The following is a 21,661-nucleotide window of genomic DNA, read 5'->3' on the forward strand; positions in this document are numbered from 1 at the left end:
CCTACATACCAACGAGTTCTGTTCCAAGAGCACGTTTGTAAGTCCAATTTGTTTGTAAGTCCAACAAAATTAGCCTAGGTACTCAACTAACAACACAATCGACTATGTAGTACTGTATTGTAATAGGTTTATAATACTTTTCACACAAATAATACATGAAAAACAAACACAAAAAATAAAAAAAGAAAACATTCTTAATCTCACAGTACAGTACTTTGAAAGGTACAACTGTACAGTACAACAGCTGGCATACAGAGGCTGGCATCGAGTGTACAGGACAAAAGAGTTACTGACTGGAGGAGGGAGAGGAGGTGGGAGATGGTAGAGCTGAAGGATTGTCAGCAACAGGAGATGGAGGGCAAGCTTCAATTTCACTCATGCCTGACGTTGATGGCACAGGTTCTGGTTCTTTGCTGGAACCAGATGCACGTTCGCATCTTTGAAAGTTTGCAACTTGAAGGTTGGTATGTAGGGGACCCACTGTAATAAATATTTTGCTTTTTTTTCAGTTTTAGTTCCTAATGCAGTAATATCAGTAAATATAACCCTCATAAATAAAGCTCTTCGGGATCCTCAATATCGTATAAGAGCATACAATCAAGGGACCTGCCCGAGGACAGTGGAGGACTTGAGAGGTAGGACAGGGCTGAGGAGAGTGGGCTTTGCTGCCAGGATGGGCCTGACATAGGCAAGAAGGGAACCATCGTACATTCTCAAGCAGGGAAGTGACAAGATAGAGTGACACCATGACAAAAATTAGGCTGGCAGTAGGGAGGCAGAATGGTCTGGAATGAAAAGAGGATGAAAAAGATTATACATATGGATAACTGAGCCACTTTGCTGAACGCCAGAAACTAACACAACATTGTAAAAAAAAAACAAAGAATGAAATAGTTAAGAAGAAAGTTGGAAAACTAGGAAAACTTCTGCCAAAACTCAGAAATAAGATTAGAGTGATTTTGCAGCAACATGGATGGACCTAGAGATTATCATACTAAGTGAAGTGAGTCAGGCAGAGAAAGACAAATATAATATGATATCACTTATATGTGGAATCTAAAAAAAAAAAAAATACAAATGAACTTATTTACGCTCACAGGCATAGAAAACAAATTTAAGGTTACCAAAGGGGAAGGGGGGGAGGGATAAATTAGGAATTTGAGATTAACAGATACACACTACCATATATAAAATAGATAAACAACAAAGTCCTACTACATAGCACAGGGAACAATGTCTTCTAATAACCTATTATGGAAAAGAACCTGAAAAAGAATATATATGTGTATATGTATAACTGAATCACTTTGCTGTACACCAGAAACTAACACAACATTGTAAATCAACTATATGTCAAAAAAAAAGATTATGGTAAAAACATGAGCCATTAAGATATCTCACAGTCCACAAGATCAGCTCTAGGTGTTTAGGAAGGTGAGGGGGATAATTAACAGGGCTGGTATCAGAAGACTAGTGATAAGACTGAAACTGGAGATGATTTTATGGAAATCCTATTCATATGGATTAAAAACGTTCTCCCAAAATATCCAGATTTTAATAATACAAGATCCAAAATATTTTCTAGGGGAGTTGTCAGTCTCATATTTCTGTTAGAGGATCTAGATTTATACTACTGATGGCTTCAACAATTTCAAGAATTTTAAGTTATCTTAAAAGAAAACAAAAGACAAACGAGAAAACCCAGCCAGAGATAAGTTTCAACTCAGTGAAGCTCCTCCTTACCTGCCCGCTTCCCTTAGGGAGCCCTTCCTCCTCTGACAATAAAAAGTCCAATTTTTTTTAATCAAGATCTACAGGGCTGGGACTTCCCTGGTGGTGCAGTGGTTAAGAATCCGCCTGCCAATGCAGGGGACACAGGTTCGAGCCCTGGTCCGGGAAGATCCCACATGCCGCAGAGCAACTAAGCCCGTGCGCCACAACTACTGAGCCTGCGCTCTAGAGCCCGCGAGCCACAACTACTGAACCCGCGTGCCACAACTACTGAAGCCCGCGCGCCCAGAGCCCATGCTCCGCAACAAGAGAAGCCACCGTAATGAGAAGCCCACATACCACAACGAAGAGTAGCCCCCGCTCACCGCAACTAGAGAAAGCCCACGCGCAGCAACGAAGACCCAACGCAGCCAAAAATAAATAAATAAATAAATAAATTTATTTTTAAAAAAAAGATCTACAGGGCCTTCCAGGATCTGGCTCTGCCTACCTTTTGGCATCCTCTCCCTCTGCCTCAGCCTGCCTTCTCCACCACCTGCTCTAGAGGGCTCCTAGAGGGCAAGGCCATGTTTCATTTCTCTCTAAGGTGCCCTGTACATGGCAGGTACTCAGTGTTTTATAAAAGCAACTAGACAGAGAGGGGAAAGAAAGAGGAAGGGCCCCACCGGCCACAGTGACCTTGGCTAAAGAAAACTGCTGTCTTCTCACACTTGACCTCAGGAGGCAGTCTGAGGAGAGGCCTCAATCCAGACTGGAACAAATGCATCAGCTATTTCCCACCAGACAGATAATTAGGAAACAACCCATTGGATCCAGCAATTCCACTTCTGGGTATTTATCCAAAGGAAATGAAATCACTATCTTAAAAAGATATCGACATCCCCACGTTCACTGCAGAATTACAATAGCCAAGACATGGAAAAACACAAGTGTCCACCAACAGATGGGTGGATAAAGAATATGTGGTATGTATACACAAAGGAATATTATTCAGCCATAAAAAAAAGGGAAGGAAATCCTGCCATTTGCGACATGGATGTAGCTTGAGGGCATTCTGCTAAGTGAGCTGAGTCAGATTGAGAAAGACAAATACTGTATGATCTCACTTACATGTAGAATGTGGAGCCTAAAAAGAAACTAAACTCAGAGATACAGAGAATAGATTGGTGGTTGCCAGAGGCGGGGTGAGGGGGGTGAGTGAAATGGGTGAAGGGGATCAAAAGGTGCAAACTTCCAGTTATAAAATAAGTCCTGGAAATGTAATGTACAGCATGATGACTGTCGTTTTAAAAAACAAGAAAGAAAAAAAGAAAACATCCCACCGTGCCAGCGTAAGGTCTGTTCGGTGGCATCATATAGACAAAACTTTGCTACCTGTAAGAACCTTATGTCCCAAAGGAAACCACTCCTCGAAGTGGGGCGAGCTTCCCTAGGGCTACGTTGAGAAAGAGAGCTCTCTCCTGGATCAGGGAGAGTGACTCTAAAAATTGCACCATGGGATTTTCCTGGGGGAGTAACACTGAAAAGTGGACGAACACATAAATCCGCCTCCCCGCCTTCAGCAACGGGGTAAAGGACCCACGCGAGGCTTGCAGAGTCCCCAGGAGACAGACTTCGTGACTGTCCTCAGTAAAGTCGCAAAGAACCTACCTCCAGGGTAATCATTTCCCGTGGGAGAGGGGTCGACGGGGACTTCTCAGGCACCTGAATCTCAATCTCATTTTGCATCTGATCTTCCAGAAAACCTGAGGGACAAAACCCCACCAGAGAGCCCGAGGTGATTGCATTTTCTCATACCTACGAAATGGGGTCAAGCAGGACAGGTGCCTTTCCCAGCTCAGGTGCCTGTATTGCCCTGGGGACCTGCCACAGCACCTGGATCCCATCTCTAACCTCCCCGACCCATCTCCAGGATCACCTAGAGTAGCATTACAAATAGGGGCATATTGCAGGACACCAGCCCTGCAAACCATTTCCCTCCCTGCCAGTTCACTTTTAGACAGCAAGCAGAAAATTGGCTCACGGAGGATTCTCTCCAGCGATTCACACCTTCTGACTTCATTCACAAATTTCCTTTGGAAGCGGCTCTCGTTCACATTTAACTAGGTGGGGGGGGGGGGGGGAAGAAACCACAAGGCACACATTAGTAGCAACTGCTACCAACATATTCTCTTTGGTTATTTTATTATTATTTTTTTAATGCTGGAGAATGTTGCTGGAATCGTCTTAGGACTAGATACTTCTGTGCACAAGACAGGAGAGTTCCAGGCAAAACACACCTTGATGTTCTTACACTCAACCCCCCAAATGCCTTAAGCTCTGGCCTCCTTATACTTCTAAGAGTCCTCTTGTAGCTAAGGTTTCCTTATTTTTAGCTGCACTGACCATCCAAATTGCCTTGAATTCCTCAATGGAGTCATGCATATGGCAGGACCTTGAAAACTGCACAGCTCCCGGCAATGTATCCCTGTCTTCAACAAAAAGTCAGCGTCCTTGTGGTGGTGACTTCACAGCTCAGCCCAATAAATGTTATTGAGGAACTGTCCCATGTCAGGTCCTGAGCTAGGAACTAGGGCCACAAAGAACAAGACATGACCCTTCTCTTCAGGGCTTACTTTTGACCCTGACCTTAGTGAGAAAATAAAGAGTTCAATTTTCTAAATTGGATTCAAAAGATTTTGGTGAGGATCTAAACTGCCTCTGGGAATTGATAACCCAACACCATACTCAAAACAGTCCAATGGTGACAGATGGTAAACAGACTTCTCATGGTGATCATTTTGAAATGAAAAGAAAGATCGATATCCTGGTATCATTGTGTACCGGAAACTAACATAGTCATAGGTGTAGGTCAATTATACTTCAAAAACAAACAAACTCACTATATTGCTGAACTGAATGAATAAGCATTTTCAGAACTCTAATGGAAAACTGATGAATTCATAAAAGTGCTAACAAAAGATCAAGATGAAAAAAAAATTAATTACATGGGACTGAGTGAACTGATGATTATAATTTTTGTGACTTTCTGTTTGAATAAAAAAAAAAAATCTCACAAGGACTCAGAGGCAAAGAATATACAAATCAATTTTCACTGCAAAGTAAAGGAGCTGTTACAGTGGAGGATTACTGGACTGAATGTCAATATTATGACATAGTATGAGTGTGTTTCGTGTTTGGTAATTGCAATCATTGTTGCTTCTGTTGTGGTCATCCATTTACAATGCTTGGTGTCAGTTTATTTATCTCTTGTAAAAATAAAATACAGTGTATGTGTGTGAAAAAAACAAAAAAAAAACAAAAACAGAAACAAACAAACTCATAGAAAAAGAGATCAGATTTGTGGTTACCAGAGGTGGGGGGTGAGGGAATGGAGAAACTGGATGAAGATAGCCAAAAGGTACAAACTTCCAACTATAAGATAAACAAGTACTAGGGATGTAATGTACAACATGGTAAATTATAACTAACACTGCTGTACATTATATACGAAAGTTAAGAGAGAAAATCCTAAGAGTTCTCATCACAAGGCAAAAAAATTTTTTTCTGTTTAATTTCGTATCTACAGGAGATAATGGATGTTCACTAAACTTATTGTGGTCGTCATTTCATGACGTATGGAAGTCAAATCATTATGCCGTACACCTTAAACTTACACAGTTATAGGTCAATTATATCTCAATAAAACTGGAAGAAAAAAAAAAAAAAAGAAACAGTCTAGCCCAAGAATGTCACTCTGCAGAGACTGTGGACTCCAGGATACTTTTTCCTCAGACTAACTAGTCAGAAAGAATTGGTTTCTGCCCTGAGAACAAGGTTGGTAATCCATGCACCCATTGGATATATCAAATGTTTTGAAGATGGTACATCAGAAAGTAAAATACAGTGCCATCTTTGTGATTAGAGTTTCAAAACATTCCTATAGAGGAGACACACAGGGAGGAAGGGAGAACATGTTTGCAAGTCACTTGCCCAGTGTTATCGCAAATCCTAGCCAGAAGAACTAGAAACACCGAATTCCATCTCTTCCAGCCCAGGGCTCTTCTCCCTGAACTTTGTTCACTACCAAGAAGTGGAAACTCCACCTTCTTCTGGTCTCCAAAGAATGCAGTACTTACGTCTTTGAACTGAACCAATCCAAGCTCTCCAAGCTCAGCTACACAGCAATATGCAGCCTCAACCTGGAGGAAGAGCTGTGACAAACACATCTCCTCACTTCGGAATACGGACGCCATCTTGACCCAGCCTTGGTCTGCAGGAGACAAAGGTATTTGAGGAAACAAATGGGTGAAAACCTTAGGACGAAAACTGGTTTTAGTTGCGTCAAATTAAAATCCAGCAGAACTAAAAAATGCAACAGGAATCACTCCTGACTTTAAAGATATTAACAAAAACAAGGTAGCACTTTTCACCGCCTATCAGATTGGCAAAAGATTAAAAGATATGATTAAAAACTCATGTTTGTGGAGGGTATGGGGAAGCAGGCATTTTCATACACTTAATACTTGAAGTGTTACATTTGTACAGCTTTTTAGAGAGCCATTTGTCAATATCTACCAAACTTTATATTACTCATATCCTTGACCCAAGATTTCCACTGCTCTTCACCCAGATAAACTTGGAGATGTATGGGGAAATAGACTCACAAGGATGTTTCTGATAACATTGTGTATACTAATTATAATAAATAGACCTAACCTAGATATCCATCAATAGGGGAATGGTTCAACTGATAAAACAAGAACCCTGTGCAGTCAGCAGGAATTAAAAAAAAAAATCTGTACGTCCTCTATAAGGAAAAAGGATATTCACCTAGAATCCATTCTCATCCATAACCCAATAGATTGCCCTATTGCTGCCAAACCAAATTGTCTTCCTCGAAGTCCAACCTTTTGGAAGAACTGTCACATCTCCCAGAAGAAGTCCCTTTTCCTTATCATTTTATAATATATGATCTACTATTTGCCAGACACTGGGTTTATCCTTCCTGTTTTAATCCTTCCATTGCCCCACTTTCCCACAGGATAAAGTCTAAAACCCTTGACGTAGCCAACGAAGGGCTGCGTGCATCGTCTGGCCTCGGCCTTCCCCTCCAGCTTCACAAAATTTCTCCTTCTTACCCTAGATTTAGAACCTCAACTGCTTCCTCCCCACCCTGCATTCCCCACCCCGGGCATACTCCTGTCATTCCTCCCTCTGGGTGTCAGGACCCTCTTCCTCCATAAGCTTTCCCATCCCCAGCACTCCCAGGGAACTTAGCCCCCTCCTATATATTCCTCCCGGAATATAATCAGCTGCAATTACTTGCTTAGTGTCTGTTTTGCCCACTAACCAGAAAAATCCATGAGGTCAGAACTCTGTGTTTTTCACTCCATCACCAGTCTAGCTCAATGCCAAATAAGGTGCTCAAAAAACGTTTCCCGATTTATTGACCAGGCTAACCCTCATCCCTCCCTCCAGAATGCAGAGTCTGGTTTTCCATTTTTGCCTTTTGACACCGAGATGAATGAATTTTTCATCCTGCCCATTCTGGTAAGTACGGCGATGTTTTCATAGAAAAGAGACGGAAGGCATTAGCTTCTTGCAGACCAAAGAGCACAAGGTAGAGACCCTTCCTTCCTACCCAGCCTTGTCCGAGCAGGTCCTGGGCGCGGGTCTCCCGCGGCTTCCTTCGCCGGACCCCGAGCAGGCAGCGCGGGCCGCAGCGGCCGGGCCGGGTGTGTCGGGCTGGCGAGCGGCGGGCCGGATGGGACCAGCCCGGCCGGGGACTCCGCAGGCGACCTCCCTGCGGCGACGGCCGAGCCCCTCCTGCGGCTTCTCCTCCCCGGGCGCCCGCAGAGGCCGGGAGGCGGCTCTGTTGTACCAACACCGACCTGTCCGGGGCGAGGACAAACCTGCCCCGCCGGCCGGTCCTGCTCAAACCCCCTCCCTCTCCCCGCCTCACCTGTGCCCTCGGCCATGACCTTGGGGCCCCACCAGGAAGCAGTGACTTTCTTCCCTAAGGAAGAAACCTACCCCCCCGGTGAGCGGAGGGTTTGGGAAGAGGTTGCTCGAGGCCTCAGAAGGGCCCCAGAGACAACTTCCTGCGTATCTACTGCGCACATTAAAACCCTCCTTTTCGGTGGAGAAATGAAATAACATTAAAAAATGGTTTTAGAAAAACAAACAAACAAACACACACTCACTACCCTACCAACAATTTCAAAAACACTTACTTTCAAAGGAGAATAGACAAACAAATCCATCTATATAGCCTATGGCTAAAATTCAGCTTCCAGGTGGCCCAGGTAAAGAGAGCCAGTTGAGAGATTTATTCTTTTCTTACTGAGGTTTGCTGTCTTTCCCATTTATCTGGTGGAGGGGTGAGGGGCAGAAGAGTGAGCCAATTAGATGTGTTTCTCTGCAGGGGCCACCTGAGTTCACTTGGTGAGGTGAGCAGATCCCCCAGGGACGCCCTGGGTGCCTGTAAAGTGTACCCTAGAATGAGGGGGGTGCTTTTTGTTTTTTTACACTTTGTTATGGAAAAATTCAAGCAACTGCACAAGTACAGAGGATAGTATAAGAACCCCCCATGTACACACCAGTCAGCAGCAACAGTTGTTGAATTTTGTATCATCTAATTCCCACCCACTTCTCCTACCCACTCTGGGCTATTTTGAAGCAAATCTGATACATCATATTTTTCTTTCAAAATATTTGAATATCAAAATATTCAAAAGATAAGGATTCTTCCGTGTATATGTTATACACACACACACACACACACACAATACTACGGTTACACCTAAAATTCAACAATAATTCCTTAATATCAAATATCCCATCAGTGTTCACATTTCCCAGGTTGTCTGAGATTTGCCTTTTTAGTCAGCCCCTCAGGTGATTTTTGTGGATGATCAAATTAGAACCATTGCTTTTGAGAACACAGGGTGAAAAATCTAAATTTAGCCTGGGAGGAAGCAGAGAGAAGCAGGGTGTAGGCAGTTTGGAAACAATCAGCTGAGAAGAAGCAGCTATTTTGCACCTGGGGCAGTGGAAGACCGGTATTAAGAAGCCAAACTTGGCCACACCCACCCATCTCAACAGGGCAGATCCACTCAAGAGTCCAGACTCACCTGGGCAAAGTTTCAAAGACTGAACTCAGGATTGGCAAAGCAGAGCAGGAAGATTAGAACTGAAAACTTCCAAAGGCATCATCAGTGTTGACTCTGCCTCCCCCATCAGATAAGCTCCGGAGGCAAGAGGAGCCCTTGCCCCAATTAGTGCCTCCCTCTGCTTGCTCCTCCCCCTGCCCACCTCCGTTCTGCTCTTCACCCCAGCTGGGAGCGCTGTGTCTTCCGGTCAGTGGGTGGAACAGTAGCTCGCAAAGGTCCTGGTGCCCAGGAGTCACTGAGAAGCATAGAGAGAAAAAAGTACATCTTGATGGTTAAGAGCAGAGTCAAGATCCAAACTGCCTGGGTCAGGAGCCCATCTCTGCCTTTTAACATGTATGACCTTGGGGAAGCTATTTAGCCCCAGGGCCTCAGTGTCCTTATCTGTAAAATACAATAGGATCTTAGATATTTATTTAGCATGTGGAAATATAGGAGGGAGAGGTTATTTTCAGGTTTGCTATTTTTTCTCCTAGAGCCCCAAATCAAAGGTGCAGAAGGCCAGCATGCTCATATGACACTGGCAGGACTCTAAATTAGTACAACCTGGGGAATTCCCTGGCTGTCCAGTGGTTAGGACTCCGAGCTTCCACTGCTAGGGACGTGGGTTCGATCCCTGGTCGGGGAACTAAGATCCCATGTGCCACGCAGCAAGACCAAAAAATATAAATAAATAAATAAATAAGTACAATCTGTCTGAAAGTCAGTTTGCTTGTCCTTTGACCCAATAATCCCACTTTCGGAAGTTCATCCTAAAAAAAAAAAGTAAGGATGTAAATCAAAATTTAACTACAATCATGTCTATCATAGTATTGTCTGTAATAAGCATGTAATTGTAAAAGACCTGAATTCTTTCATCCATTCAATAAATATTTATTGAGAGTCTATTATGTGCCACTCTGTTCTGGGCTCTGAGGATAGGGTGGTAGATAAGAGACAAGGTCTTCCCCTCATGAAGTTTACGTCCAGATGGAAGGAGACAAACAGTAAACAAGTAATAAGTTAGCAAGATATAGAGGATTATGAAAAGTGCAATCAAAGAAAGATAGGCTTCAGAGAAATGAAGAGAGATTATTTTAGACAAATGGTCAGGGAAGACCTCTCTCATTTGAGAGGAGGTGGCATTTGAGCTGAGGTGTGGAAATTTTTTAAATGAGCCAGTTTTGCAAAAAGAAGCTGCTAGAAGGGTATTCTAGGCAGCAGGAACCCCAAGGCAAGAGCAGGGGTGTGACATCATCGCAATAGCTAATATATCTATTGAGTGCTTGCCATGTGCTGGGCATTGTTCTCATGACTGTAGAACACAATTAAATACTTTACATGTGGACTTCCCTGGTGGCAGTGGTTAAGAATCCGCCTGCCAATGCAGGGGACACGGGTTCAAGCCCTGGTCCGGGAAGATCCCACATGCCACGGAGCAACTAAGCCTGTGCACCACAACTACTGAGCCTGCGCTCTAGAGCCCGCAAGCCACAGCTACTGAAGCCCACATGCCTAGAGCCCGTGCTCTGCAACAAGAGAAGCCACCGCAATGAGAAGCCCGCACACCACAACAAAGAGTAGCTCCTGCTTGCCGCAACTGGAGAAAGCCTGCATGCAGCAATGAAGACCCAACACAGTCAAAAATAAATCAAAAAAAAAAAAAAAACTTTACGTGTATTAGCCCATTTAATTTTCTTAATAACTCTATGAGGTTGGCAGTGTTCTTATTCTCATGTTACACATGAGGAAATAGAGGCACAAAGAAGCTAAGTCATTTGCCCAAGGTCACACAGTCACTTATGACAGGTCATCTGACACCACAGTCCTTGTTTACAACCACTGCATGGTACTGTCTCACACCTTCTAAAAAAATTAACTCAAAATGGTTTAGAGATAAGTTGAAAACATAAAACTCTACAACTTATAGAAGAAACACAGTAGAACACTTCCGGAACTGAGGGTTTGGTGAAGAGTTCTTAGACAGGACACCTAAGTACAATCCATAAAAAGAATAAAATGGATTTAATTTTTTTTCTTTTTGCTGAACAAAAAGACCCTGTTAAAAGGATGAAAAGACAAGAGAAAGGCTGGAAGAAAATATTTGCAACCCACATATCTGATAAAGAACCCATACCTAGCATTTATAGAGTTCTCATTCTTCAACAGGAAAAAAACTGAACAACCCAACTAGAAATGGGCCAAAGACATGAAAAGACATTTCACCAAAGAGGATATACAGGTTGCAAATAAGCGCTTGAAAAGATGTTCAACATCACTAGCCATTAGGGAAATACAAATTTAAACCATAATGAAATATCAGTATATATCTATTAAAAGAGCTAAAATAATAAATACTGACAATTCCAAATGATGGCAAAAAGGAACAGAAGTTGGATCTCTCATGCGTTGCTGGTGGGAATGTAAAAAGGTACACTTGCTCTGGAAAATAGTTCGACAGTTTTTTTAAAGACTAAACATGCATTTTCTTTATAACCCAGCAATCACACTCATGGACATTTACTCCAAAGAAATGAAAACTTATGTTCCCAAAAGAATCCATACATCAATCATAGCAGCTTTATTTATAATATCCAAAAACCTGGAAACAACCAAAATTTCCTACTTATGATACATCCATACAATAGGCTACTACTCAGCACTAAAAGCAATAAACTATTGATAAACACAACTCTGATAGATCTCAAGGTCATTATGTTAGTGAAAAAAGGTCACATACTGGATGATTCCCTTTTTTTTTTTTTTTTGGACTCACCATGTGTCATGTGAGATCTTAATTCCCCGGCCAGGGATCTAACCCATGCCCCATGTAATGGAAGCACAGAGTCTTAATGACTGGACCACCAGGGCAGTCCCCGGATGATTCCATTTATATAACATTCTTTAAATGACACAAATTATAGACATGAAGGACAGATTAATAGTTGCAAGGGATTAGGGATGGTGACATGTATGTGTGACGATGAAGGGGTAACATGAAGGAGAACTCTGTGGTGATGGGATAGTTTAATATCTTGATTGTGGCGCTGGTTACATGAATCTATACATGTGATAAAATGACATAGAACCACATACACTCTTTATATTATTGTCAGTTTCCTGGTTTTGACATTGTACTATAGTTATGTAAGATGTAACCAATGGGGAAACTGTGTGATGGATACGGGAGACCTCCCTGTACTATGTTTGCAACTTTCAGTGAAATCTACAATTATTTCAAAATAAAAGTTTTTTGGGTTTTTTTTTTTTTTTTAAAGATTTCAATAAGAGCAAAGATGACTTGTGCTTAGGTGGCATCCTACAGTGGCGAGAGAGCAGAGAAAAATTTTGGAGATGTGTGTTCTAGATCAAGCTAGCCCAAGAGATTTGAGCAACCTTCAAACGATAAGTCCCCACCATGAGACTCAGTTCCCTCGTTGCAAAATGAAGATGTTGAGCCAGATGAGTGGTTTTTAAACTGGGGCACAGAACCCTAGGGATTTTGCACAGCCCTCTTCAGGCCCCATTTTGGGGAAGTGGAAAGGGAGGGTCAAGATGCCCTGCTTCATCCTGAGCAACACCTTTGTCTATGGTATTGCTGTATAATTGTTTTTGTTTGAACAGAGAATTTCCTCATTAAAAAGAAGTATGAAAACTAGGGCGGGGTAGGGAAAGAAATAAAATAAAAAACAAATTACTCTGAAAGCTGCATGAAGAAAGGATTAGTAATGCACAAGAGAGGAAGCTAGTTTGTCAGGAAGAACTTTGAAATGATTTCAGTGAGAGCAAGTGGTTTGTCCTTACACTGTAATTGGTAAAAAGAATGATGCAGCCTTTATAGCTGTCATGTTATGAATTTTTGATTATTTAATCTTTTTGTGATAGGCATACATAATTTTATAAAAACAAATTGCAAAACTTTGGGAAAAAGAGATCTTAAGAAGTTAGAAACAGGGCTTCCCTGGTGGCGCAGTGGTTGAGAATCTGCCTGCTAATGCAGGGGACACAGGTTCGAGCCCTGGTCTGGGAAGATCCCACATGCCGTGGAGCAACTAGGCCCGTGAGCCACAACTACTGAGTCTGCGCATCTGGGGCCTGTGCTCCGCAACAAGAGAGGCCGCGATAGTGAGAGGCCCGCGCACCGCGATGAAGAGTGGCCCCTGCTTGCCACAACTAGAGGATGCCCTCGCACAGAAACGAAGACCCAACATAGCAATCAATCAATCAATCAATAAATCTAAAAAAAAAAAAAGAAGTTAGAAACAATATAAATGTTCAGCATTACAGAACTGGTTAAATAAATTATGACGCAGCTGTGTGATAGAATACAGTGCAGCTATGAAAATAGCACCAAAAGCATTCTATTGACAAGGAAATCTCTTCTTGGTACACTGCTGATGAAAAAGTATTTTATGAAAGTGTATGTATAGTACTGATGACAAATTGAAATTATAATGGAGTGATCACAGTTCGGGCAGACAAAAATGGAGCCAGGTGGCCATTGAGGATCTGGTCTCTGTACCACTGAGAACCTGAACTTTCTTTGAACTATACCAGATCCAAGGACACTACCAGCTATATTCCAAACAACACCTGCCAGCTGCAACCTTATGGTCTCAAGGTCTCCCCTTGTAACTATGCAACCATTTTGGACTCCAAGCAATCTTTAGTTAATAAGCACCCTTACTTCTTGCCAGCTCCGATTGTAATTCTTGATAAACCACTGTAACCTTGCCATTTTTGCCTAAGTCTCCCCCATTTTGTAGTCCAGCAGAACACAATTCACGTGCTTCTTGAATTTGTGTCTCCCAAGCTGCAGTCCTAACAAACCCCAAATCAACACCTTTTTATTTCAATCAGGTCTCTGTTTCTAAAGTTTTCTGTTTCTAAAATGAATATACTTGGTGTAGCCGGCAGGATTCAGTGGCAATCGGCACTTCCTCAGATTTGGTGTAAGGACCTACACAGACCCATTGTGTCCAGCTGTCTCTTCAGCTGCATCAGGTCTCCTGGCCGAGGTCCTTCCGGTTGAGCTTCAGGGCTTTATTTGGGGGTTTTATTGGTGTCGACACTAGTCCCCCTCCCTTTCTGAGAGTGGGGTTTTCTTGTTTGTTTATTTTTCTGTCTTGAGATGTGGGTTTCATGTTTCCACGAGTATTCGGAATAATGGGACGCTCTTACAGAGAGAACTTCAAAGAAAGATGACACACCCACCCCCAGAAACCCCTGCTGGCCTTATGTTTAACATCTATGGACCCTCATCCTGTAACTACTTATCAAAATGGGTCCATTTAAGCTGAGATGATTTACATTGCATTGGCCGAAATGGCGAACTTTCAAAATTCCCAAATTAGTCTATCTTCATGCATGACTAAAAATGTTTCAGAAACAGACAAATAATAGGAAGCATATTTTAATTAGTGTCTGGAGGCCTCTAAATGTAACATCAAGAAAACTGCTTCCCTCCAAGCTGTAAATGAAAAGTTGACTCAGACTGTCTCTAAACTTGAAAAATCAGTTGAATGAACTCTCTTGCCCCCCTCCTACCCCCTCCCAAAGTCTGCATCTTCTCCATCCTTTTATGCACCTTTTCCAAACTCTTTTTTTTTAATCTGCAAGATGCCCCCTCCCTTCTCCTTCTCCACCGGACCCCCTTCCTCCTCCTCCTCCTTAACCCCCCCTCTCCTGGCAGGCCCTTTTAAAACTAAGCCCTCTGGACAAGAGAAAAGACCTGCCCTAGCGCCTCAGCAATTCCCCAGGCCTTCCTTCAAGTAATCAGAAAATAAATCAGCTGCAAGCCAATATTCAAGGGCTAATACAAGCAACTGTTTTTGTTTTGCAAATCTCTACAACTACTACAAACTACTACTACCCACCTACCTTCACCAGCCCCAAGGCCTCACCTATTCCTCTCAAATTGATTAGAGATATTATAAAAGATCAGGATATCAGAAAAAAAAAGTCCTGTACTTTAAAATTTCTTTAAATAATCATCCTAAGATTTATAATAATAGATACATTTTCTTTCTCTGTCCAATAAAGTTATAAATCTTATCATTTCAATGAAATGTAAACACAGCCACATCACCTGAGACCGCAGCCTTAGCTCAATCAGTAGAACCCAAAACTAAAAAGAAAAAAAGAGGGAGAGAGACCGTTTTAAACACAGACTTCTAAAAGGACCCTCTTGCCCAAAGAGCCCCCTTAAAATTGCTTGTCAAAGGCAAAGACAGATCTTAAAAGTCTTCTCCATAAACTATAAAAGACTTTAGCCATCTGAGCAAGTAATCTAATTATCTAATTTATTCCAACTGTTATTTATAAACTAGTGAGCTTTGTAGTGCACCAATTCATGACTAAAGTTTTATTTATTTTTTTAAATTTATTTATTTATTTATTTGTTTTTGGCTGCGTTGGGTCTTTGTTGCTGTGCACAGGCTTTCTCTAGTTGCAGCAAGCGGGGTACTCTTCATTGCGGTGCACGGGCTTCTCATTGCGGTGGCTTCTCTTGTTGCAGAGCACGGGCTCTAGGCACGTGGCCTTCAGTAGTTGTGGCTCATGGGCTCAGTAGTTGTGGTTTGTGGGCTCTAGAGCACAGGCTCAGTAGTTGTGGTGCAGGGGCTTTGTTGCTCTGCAGCATGAGGGATCTTCCTGGACCAGGGCTCGAACCCATGTCCCCCGCATTGGCAGGAGGGTTCTAAATCACTGCGCCACCAGAGAAGTCCCCAATGACTAAAGTTTTTTTTGTTTTTTGTTTTTTTGGTTTTTTTGGCTGCATTGGGTCTTCGTTGCTGCACGCGGGCTTTCTCTAGTTGCAGCGAGCGGGGGCTACTCTTCGTTGCAGTGCATGGGCTTCTCATTGCAGTGGCTTCTCTTGTTGCGGAGCACCAGCTCTAGGCGCACAGGCTTCAGTAGTTGTGGCACACAGGCTCAGTAGTTGTGGCTCACGGGCTCTAGAGTGCAGGCTCCGTAATTGTGGCACATGGGCTTAGTTGCTACACAGCATGTGGGATCTTCCTGGACCAGGGATCAAACCCATGTCCCCTGCATTGGCAGGTGGATTCTTAACCATTGCGCCACCAGGGAAGTCCACCAATGACTAAAGTTTTAAGATGAAAACTATGAGATCTCTGGTTGTGTCTGTCTATATCCAGATGGTATGGCCAAAATTAATTTGTAAAAGAGCTCTATTTAATTGGCTTAAACAAATAAGTGCTTATAGAAACTCTCAGAAATATAATAGAAACTAACCCAAATGAATTTCAGGTTCACATGACCTGGGGAAATATTCAGTATTAAAGCTAATTTAAGGGACTTCCTTGGTGGTGTAGTGGTTAAGACTCCGTGCTCCCAACGCAGGGGGCCTGGGTTCGATCCCTGGCCAGGGAACTAGATCCACATGCATGCCACAACTAAGAGTTCGCCTGCCACAATTAAGGAACCCACATGCCGCAACCTAGGAGCCCACGAGCCACAACTAAGGAGCCCTCGAGCTGCAACTAAAGGAGCCCACCTGCTGCAACTAAGGAGCCCATGTGCTGCAACTAAGGAGCCACCAAGCCACAAATAAGACCCGGCACAACCAAATAAATAAATAGATAAATAAATTTTTTAAAAATCTATTTATTTATTTATTTATTTTTGGTTGCATTGGGTCTTCATTGCTGCGTGTGGGCTTTCTCTAGTTGTGGTGAGCGGGGGATGCTCTTCATTGCAGTGCGCGGGCTTCTCATTGCGGTGGCTTCTCTTGTTGAGGAGCATGGGTTCTAGGTGCTCGGGCTTCAGTAGTTGTGGCATGTGCGCTCAGTAGTTGTGGCTCGCGGGCTCTAGAGCACAGGCTCAGTAGTTGTGGCGCATGGGCTTAGTTGCTCCACGGCATGTGGGATCTTCCCGGCCCAGGGCTTGAACCCGTGTCCCCTGCATTGGCAGGCGGATTCTTAACCACTGTGCCATCAGGGAAGCCCAATAAATAAATATTTTTTAAAAAGAAAATAAAAATAAAAATAAAAATTACTACTTGTTAAGTTTTGATGTAGTATTAAAGAAAAATATCCACAACTATCTAAAAAAGCTGGTAAAACATTCTCCCCCTTTTTGAAACTACATATCTATGTGAGGCCAGACTTTCTTTATATACTCAAACAAAAATAACAAATAGCTACAGATTGAATGCAAAAATAGATACAAAAGACAAAAACTGTCTTCTATTGTCAGACATTAAAGAGATTTGCAAAATAAAACAATTGTCACTCTTCTCACTAAATTGTTGTTTTGGAAAATAGAGTTATTTTCATTAACCTATATATTGTATCAACATACAACAGGTTTCATATTATTTTAGATGAGCTAATATCTAAGTATTTTTAGAATTTCTCAGTTTTAATTTCTAGTGTGATAAATATCAGTGGATAGAATCCACATAAGCCATAGCTCTCTGGGGTTCTCAAGAATTTTTAAGGGTATAAAGGGCCACCTAGACCAAAACATTGGAACTGGCCTGGGGAGAGAACAGAGGGGTATATTAGCTTGCTAGGGCTGCCTGAACAAAGTACCACAAATTGCATAGTTTAAACAACAGAATTTATCATTTCGGAGTTCTGGAAGCTAGAGTCCAAGGTGTCAGCAAGGTTGAATCAGCCCTTCTAATGGCTGTGAGAGATAATCTGGTCCATGCCTCTCCCCTAGCTTCTGGTGATTTGCTGGCAATCTTTAGGGTTCCTTGGCTTGTAGAAGCATCATCTGATCTCTGCCTTCATCTTCACATGCATGCGTCTGTGTCCAAATCTCCCCTTTTTACATGGACATCACACATCCTGGAGTAGGGGCCCAGCCTACTTGAGTATGAGTGTGACCTCATCTTAACGAATTACCTCTGCAAAGACCCCATTTCCAAATAAGGTCACATTCTGAGGGACTGGAGTTACGACTGCAACATATGAATTTGGGGGTGTACACAACTCAGCCCATAAAAAGGCGGAAGCAATAAAGTCAGGCCTGAGCATGGGAGAACTCAAGGTTTCAAGACAGGACAGAGTAGATGGACAAGAAACAGAGAGGAAGAAGGATAATCCAAAGAAGGAGAATTCTAGAGAAGGAAGTGTCTCAAGAACCATGGATCGGTCATGCCAGAGGAGGGCTGAGAAGCATCTGGAGGTTACTGATGACCCCAATGGACTTACTTCAGTGGAATGAAAGGTTCAGAATTCAAAGTAGACTGTGGACTTGGGAAGTCAGCGGCTGGTGAAGAGAAGATAGATAACAACAATTCTTTCAAAATATCAGGCTATTGAAAGGGAAAGAGGGACCAGGGCAGTAGCTGATGAGAAAATAAAGCATCGTGGGAGGTTTCATTTATTTTTTTAAGGGCAGAGACAGCTGACAATCCAAGAGAACTCTGTGAGCTCTAGTTGCACTCTAGAAAATAGCAGCTTCTACTTTTTCTCACCCACTAAGCACATTTGAGACAATCACTTTGAACCATGCAAGGATATCGCTTAAATTTCTCTGGAAGTTTCCTGATTGAGCTCAATATTTTATAGGCAACTTTTCATAGCACTGCTGACTCGTGGGAGGTTGAAAGAGAAGGTGTTAGCAACCACAGCCCAGTTAGTCTAAAACCAAAGTAAACTTCCTGAATTCTCTAGCCATACTGTAAATCTCCACAGTGAAGGAAGGAGAGAAAGAGTGAGAGAAGAACCAAGCCCAGCTCTGGCCCTAAAAGGGTTTTGCAGTGACTGGTAGAAAAGAGACTGAGATTTACTCCAATCCACTCACTGGAGCGGAGGCCTGTGAGGCTAAAAGATTTACCAAAGCCACGTAGGACACTCGCATTTCTTTAATTATTTGTGTCACTGACTTTTTTAAAAATGCAAGTCACTCTCCTATTAATCATTAAATACTAAATATTTTTAATATACTCTCAGAATCCCCAATAACACTTAAATTTGGCATTAGGTCTTGAGAGAAACTACGTTCTTAGAGCAGAATCAATCCCCTATATTATCCAAATGAACATTGTTTTTGATACCGAGTGTTTAATACCACAGTCCCCATTCTCTAGACAAGTCTGGAGCACAGTGCCAGCTGCGGCCACTATATACTTGTCCCTGCAGGTTTCTGGCAAGACACTTTCGTGCCCTGAGGACTGTCTATAAAATGGCTCTTGAGGAGCTGAAGAGGGAAGCACTCGACTTACACCACTTCAAAGTGGACATTCCTTTCAACAAAGGGCCTCCTTTGTTCTCATGGCCCTGGACCTGGGATTAGGACGATACTGGGAACAACCACATGTTCAGCTGTACAAGATCAATTTACAGGAGATCGTCACATAATTTAAAAAATGAAAAGGGGTAAGTGGAAAGCAAGCCAAAATCCTTGCAAGAAATTTACGTCAGCAATTCCAAAAAAGGTAAGCTGCAACACTAACAACCTGATTTTTCTAAAACAGTGTCTAATTTTTCTAAACTGAATCCCAGCCAGATCACCTTCATTCAAAGAACTGATTTTCCCATCCACTTACCTAGCACTCGTCCACCACAGGCCAGGCACTGAGCTCACCATCCACGAGCCTTCACAACAGGCTCTAACAGAGAAAGTGCTGGAGACAGAAAGAGAATGATGTGAGGTTGCTCAAAAGAGAGAGAATGACATTCAGCTTCACAAACACACACACACACACACACACACACACGATTAGGTGCAGTTTGTTGACAGTAATATTCATGAATTCACGAGTCTATGCTGTCAGCACACTGAGGATGATATTATGTATTCTGGAGCCAGGACCGTCCACTGCCGTGAGCATCCCCACTCCCTCCTAGCCCCAGACCTTCTCCAGTGATGGGTCTCAGGGTGCGTTGGTGCCATCCAATGTCCATTTGGCCCTCACTGTTGTTCTACAGCTTTCCATCCTCTAGATCACGCCCGGAGAGAAAGAGCCCTCCCAGGGACAGCCACTTTCTCCTCCACCCTCCATCCCATCCCACCTCCCTGCCTCAGCACATGGCCACCTCGTTCCCGAGGAGAAGACCCTCCATCATGGCGCCCTCTGGCTCCCTTTTCTCCACCTCAACATGCCTTGGTCTTGTCTCTGTTTCCTTTCTCTCCAGAGCAGAACTACTTTACATCCCTTTCATTCCTGTCTTCACTTCAAGTCACAGGCTTACTGGGAGTGAGATTTAGGGAAATAAAATTTCATCATGAAGAGAACAGAACGCCCCTAAGTTTGTCACTGGCCAACTTTACCCATCACCTCTCCAAGTTTTTCACTGGGGAGCATTTCCCCAGTTATTCACCTTTTCTGTAATAATATTTACTTTAAATTCTATTAGGGAGTTTCTTTTCAGCATGATTGTACCTCTACTTTCTTAAAAAAAAAAAAAAAGACTTTACTAGCTCATTTCTCTTCTTTCTCCATTTAATACACAATACTGAGTACAGAGTCATAGAATCGTGCCACTGGAAGAAAACTTAGAGGTCTAATCCAGTCCCTTTACTTCAGAGGTAAGGAAACAAGCCCAGGGAGGTGAAGGGATTTGCCTAAGGTCACACAGCTAATCAGTGACCAAGCTGGATGCAGAACCCAGGGCTCCGGACACAGGGTTTTCGCTTCATCCCTGTAGCTTCCCAGTTTGTTTCTCACGGGAGTTAACATCCCTTTGTGTAGGCACCATATGGAGCAAAACCCCTTCTGGGGATAATTTATCCCCTCTGGGGAGTCCAGAGGACCCCAGACAAAGGTCTTCCCACACAGGATTGAAGGCAGCATTTCCCTACATTTTCCCCCCCTGTATCCCCCTCCCAGAGAGATGCCCACCATCTTTCTCGGGTAACATCATCGGCAAGGTGATGTGACTCCCCCAGGGTCTCACGGGAAGTGACTACATGAAAACTGGAATCCAGGACTCCTGACTCAGGGTTGGTTTTGCTGATCCCAAGGGGCTCTGGGCAGCCTGGACAGGAGAGATGAGAAAATGAGAGAGAGAGTGAAGGAAAGTCATAGAAGAGACTGGAAGCCCAAGGAGGAGAGAAGTTAGATGTTGGAAAGAGAGGACCAACAATCTCTCACTTGGCTACCTGGTCCTTTTTAGTTTCATGTGGACAAAACTGGAGAAGAAAAATTGGCTGAGTGTTTATTGCAAACATGCAGCTTATTTCCCAAAAACCTTAGCTTAAAATTACTTTTTGGGAACACACATCTCTGTTTATTAAACAAAAGATGAATCTGACCACAAACACTGTTGTACCAACAGAAACATTTTGCACAAATGGTCAGACTGGGAACTGAACGGAGCCAGAAATTGCCAATCACAGAGGCCCGGAGCTGAACAGGATCTCCCCTCCATTGCTGATTAACTTCACCTTAAAATGCCCTTCCCTGCTTCATGCTAGTAACTCACTAACATTCCCACAGCTGGAGCTATCCCACAGTGGACATGGCTGCCTTAAAAGTTAGTAATAAACCTGTCACTTAAGGCATTTTAGCAAAGTCCAAGTAACAACCTTGAGAAGTCAAATGCAGCAATACCAAACTCTAACCTACTACGTTGTTTGTAGGAGAGAATTCTTACGGGTTAAGGATTGGGCCAGGCGGTCTCTAGGTGCCTTGTCAACGTTGAGATTCCATGTTGTTGCCGTTGTTGTTTTTCCCGTGTCTTATTTCTAGTCTTCTTCTTGTCCTGACATTCTTGGGTTTGTCTGCACTTTCTGTTATACACGTTGGGCACCTCAAGAGCAGAGGCTGTCGATAAGCAGTTCTCTGTACCATATGCAACTTGAAACTTCATTAAGATTTTTTTCTT

General features: G+C 42.9%; 1 protein-coding gene across 12 annotated transcripts in view; it reads right to left on the reverse strand.

Annotated features, from left to right (window-relative positions):
- The window catches only part of ATP6V0A4 (ATPase H+ transporting V0 subunit a4), a 72,792-nt gene that overhangs the window by 41,275 nt on the left and 9,856 nt on the right, over positions 1-21,661 (reverse strand). For 2 of the 12 annotated variants that reach the window (XM_061198776.1, XM_061198777.1), the window contains 7 exons: positions 19,381-19,458; positions 18,041-18,098; positions 9,028-9,120; positions 7,355-7,585; positions 5,850-5,983; positions 3,755-3,833; positions 3,382-3,476 (listed from right to left, as the gene is read on the reverse strand). In XM_061198776.1, the coding sequence (XP_061054759.1) occupies positions 3,382-3,476; positions 3,755-3,833; positions 5,850-5,983; positions 7,355-7,585; positions 9,028-9,120; position 18,041 (633 nt within the window). In that variant the 5' untranslated portion in view covers positions 18,042-18,098; positions 19,381-19,458. Of the gene's footprint in view, positions 1-3,381; positions 3,477-3,754; positions 3,834-5,849; positions 5,984-7,354; positions 7,586-7,946; positions 8,083-8,846; positions 8,934-9,027; positions 9,121-18,040; positions 18,099-19,380; positions 19,459-21,430; positions 21,601-21,661 lie in introns of those variants that run through there. The other 10 variants (XM_061198778.1, XM_061198782.1, XM_061198779.1 and 7 more) reach the window with 10 other exon arrangements.

Source organism: Eubalaena glacialis, chromosome 8, assembly GCF_028564815.1.
Source record: "Eubalaena glacialis isolate mEubGla1 chromosome 8, mEubGla1.1.hap2.+ XY, whole genome shotgun sequence".
In the NCBI taxonomy this organism is placed as follows: domain Eukaryota; kingdom Metazoa; phylum Chordata; class Mammalia; order Artiodactyla; family Balaenidae; genus Eubalaena; species Eubalaena glacialis.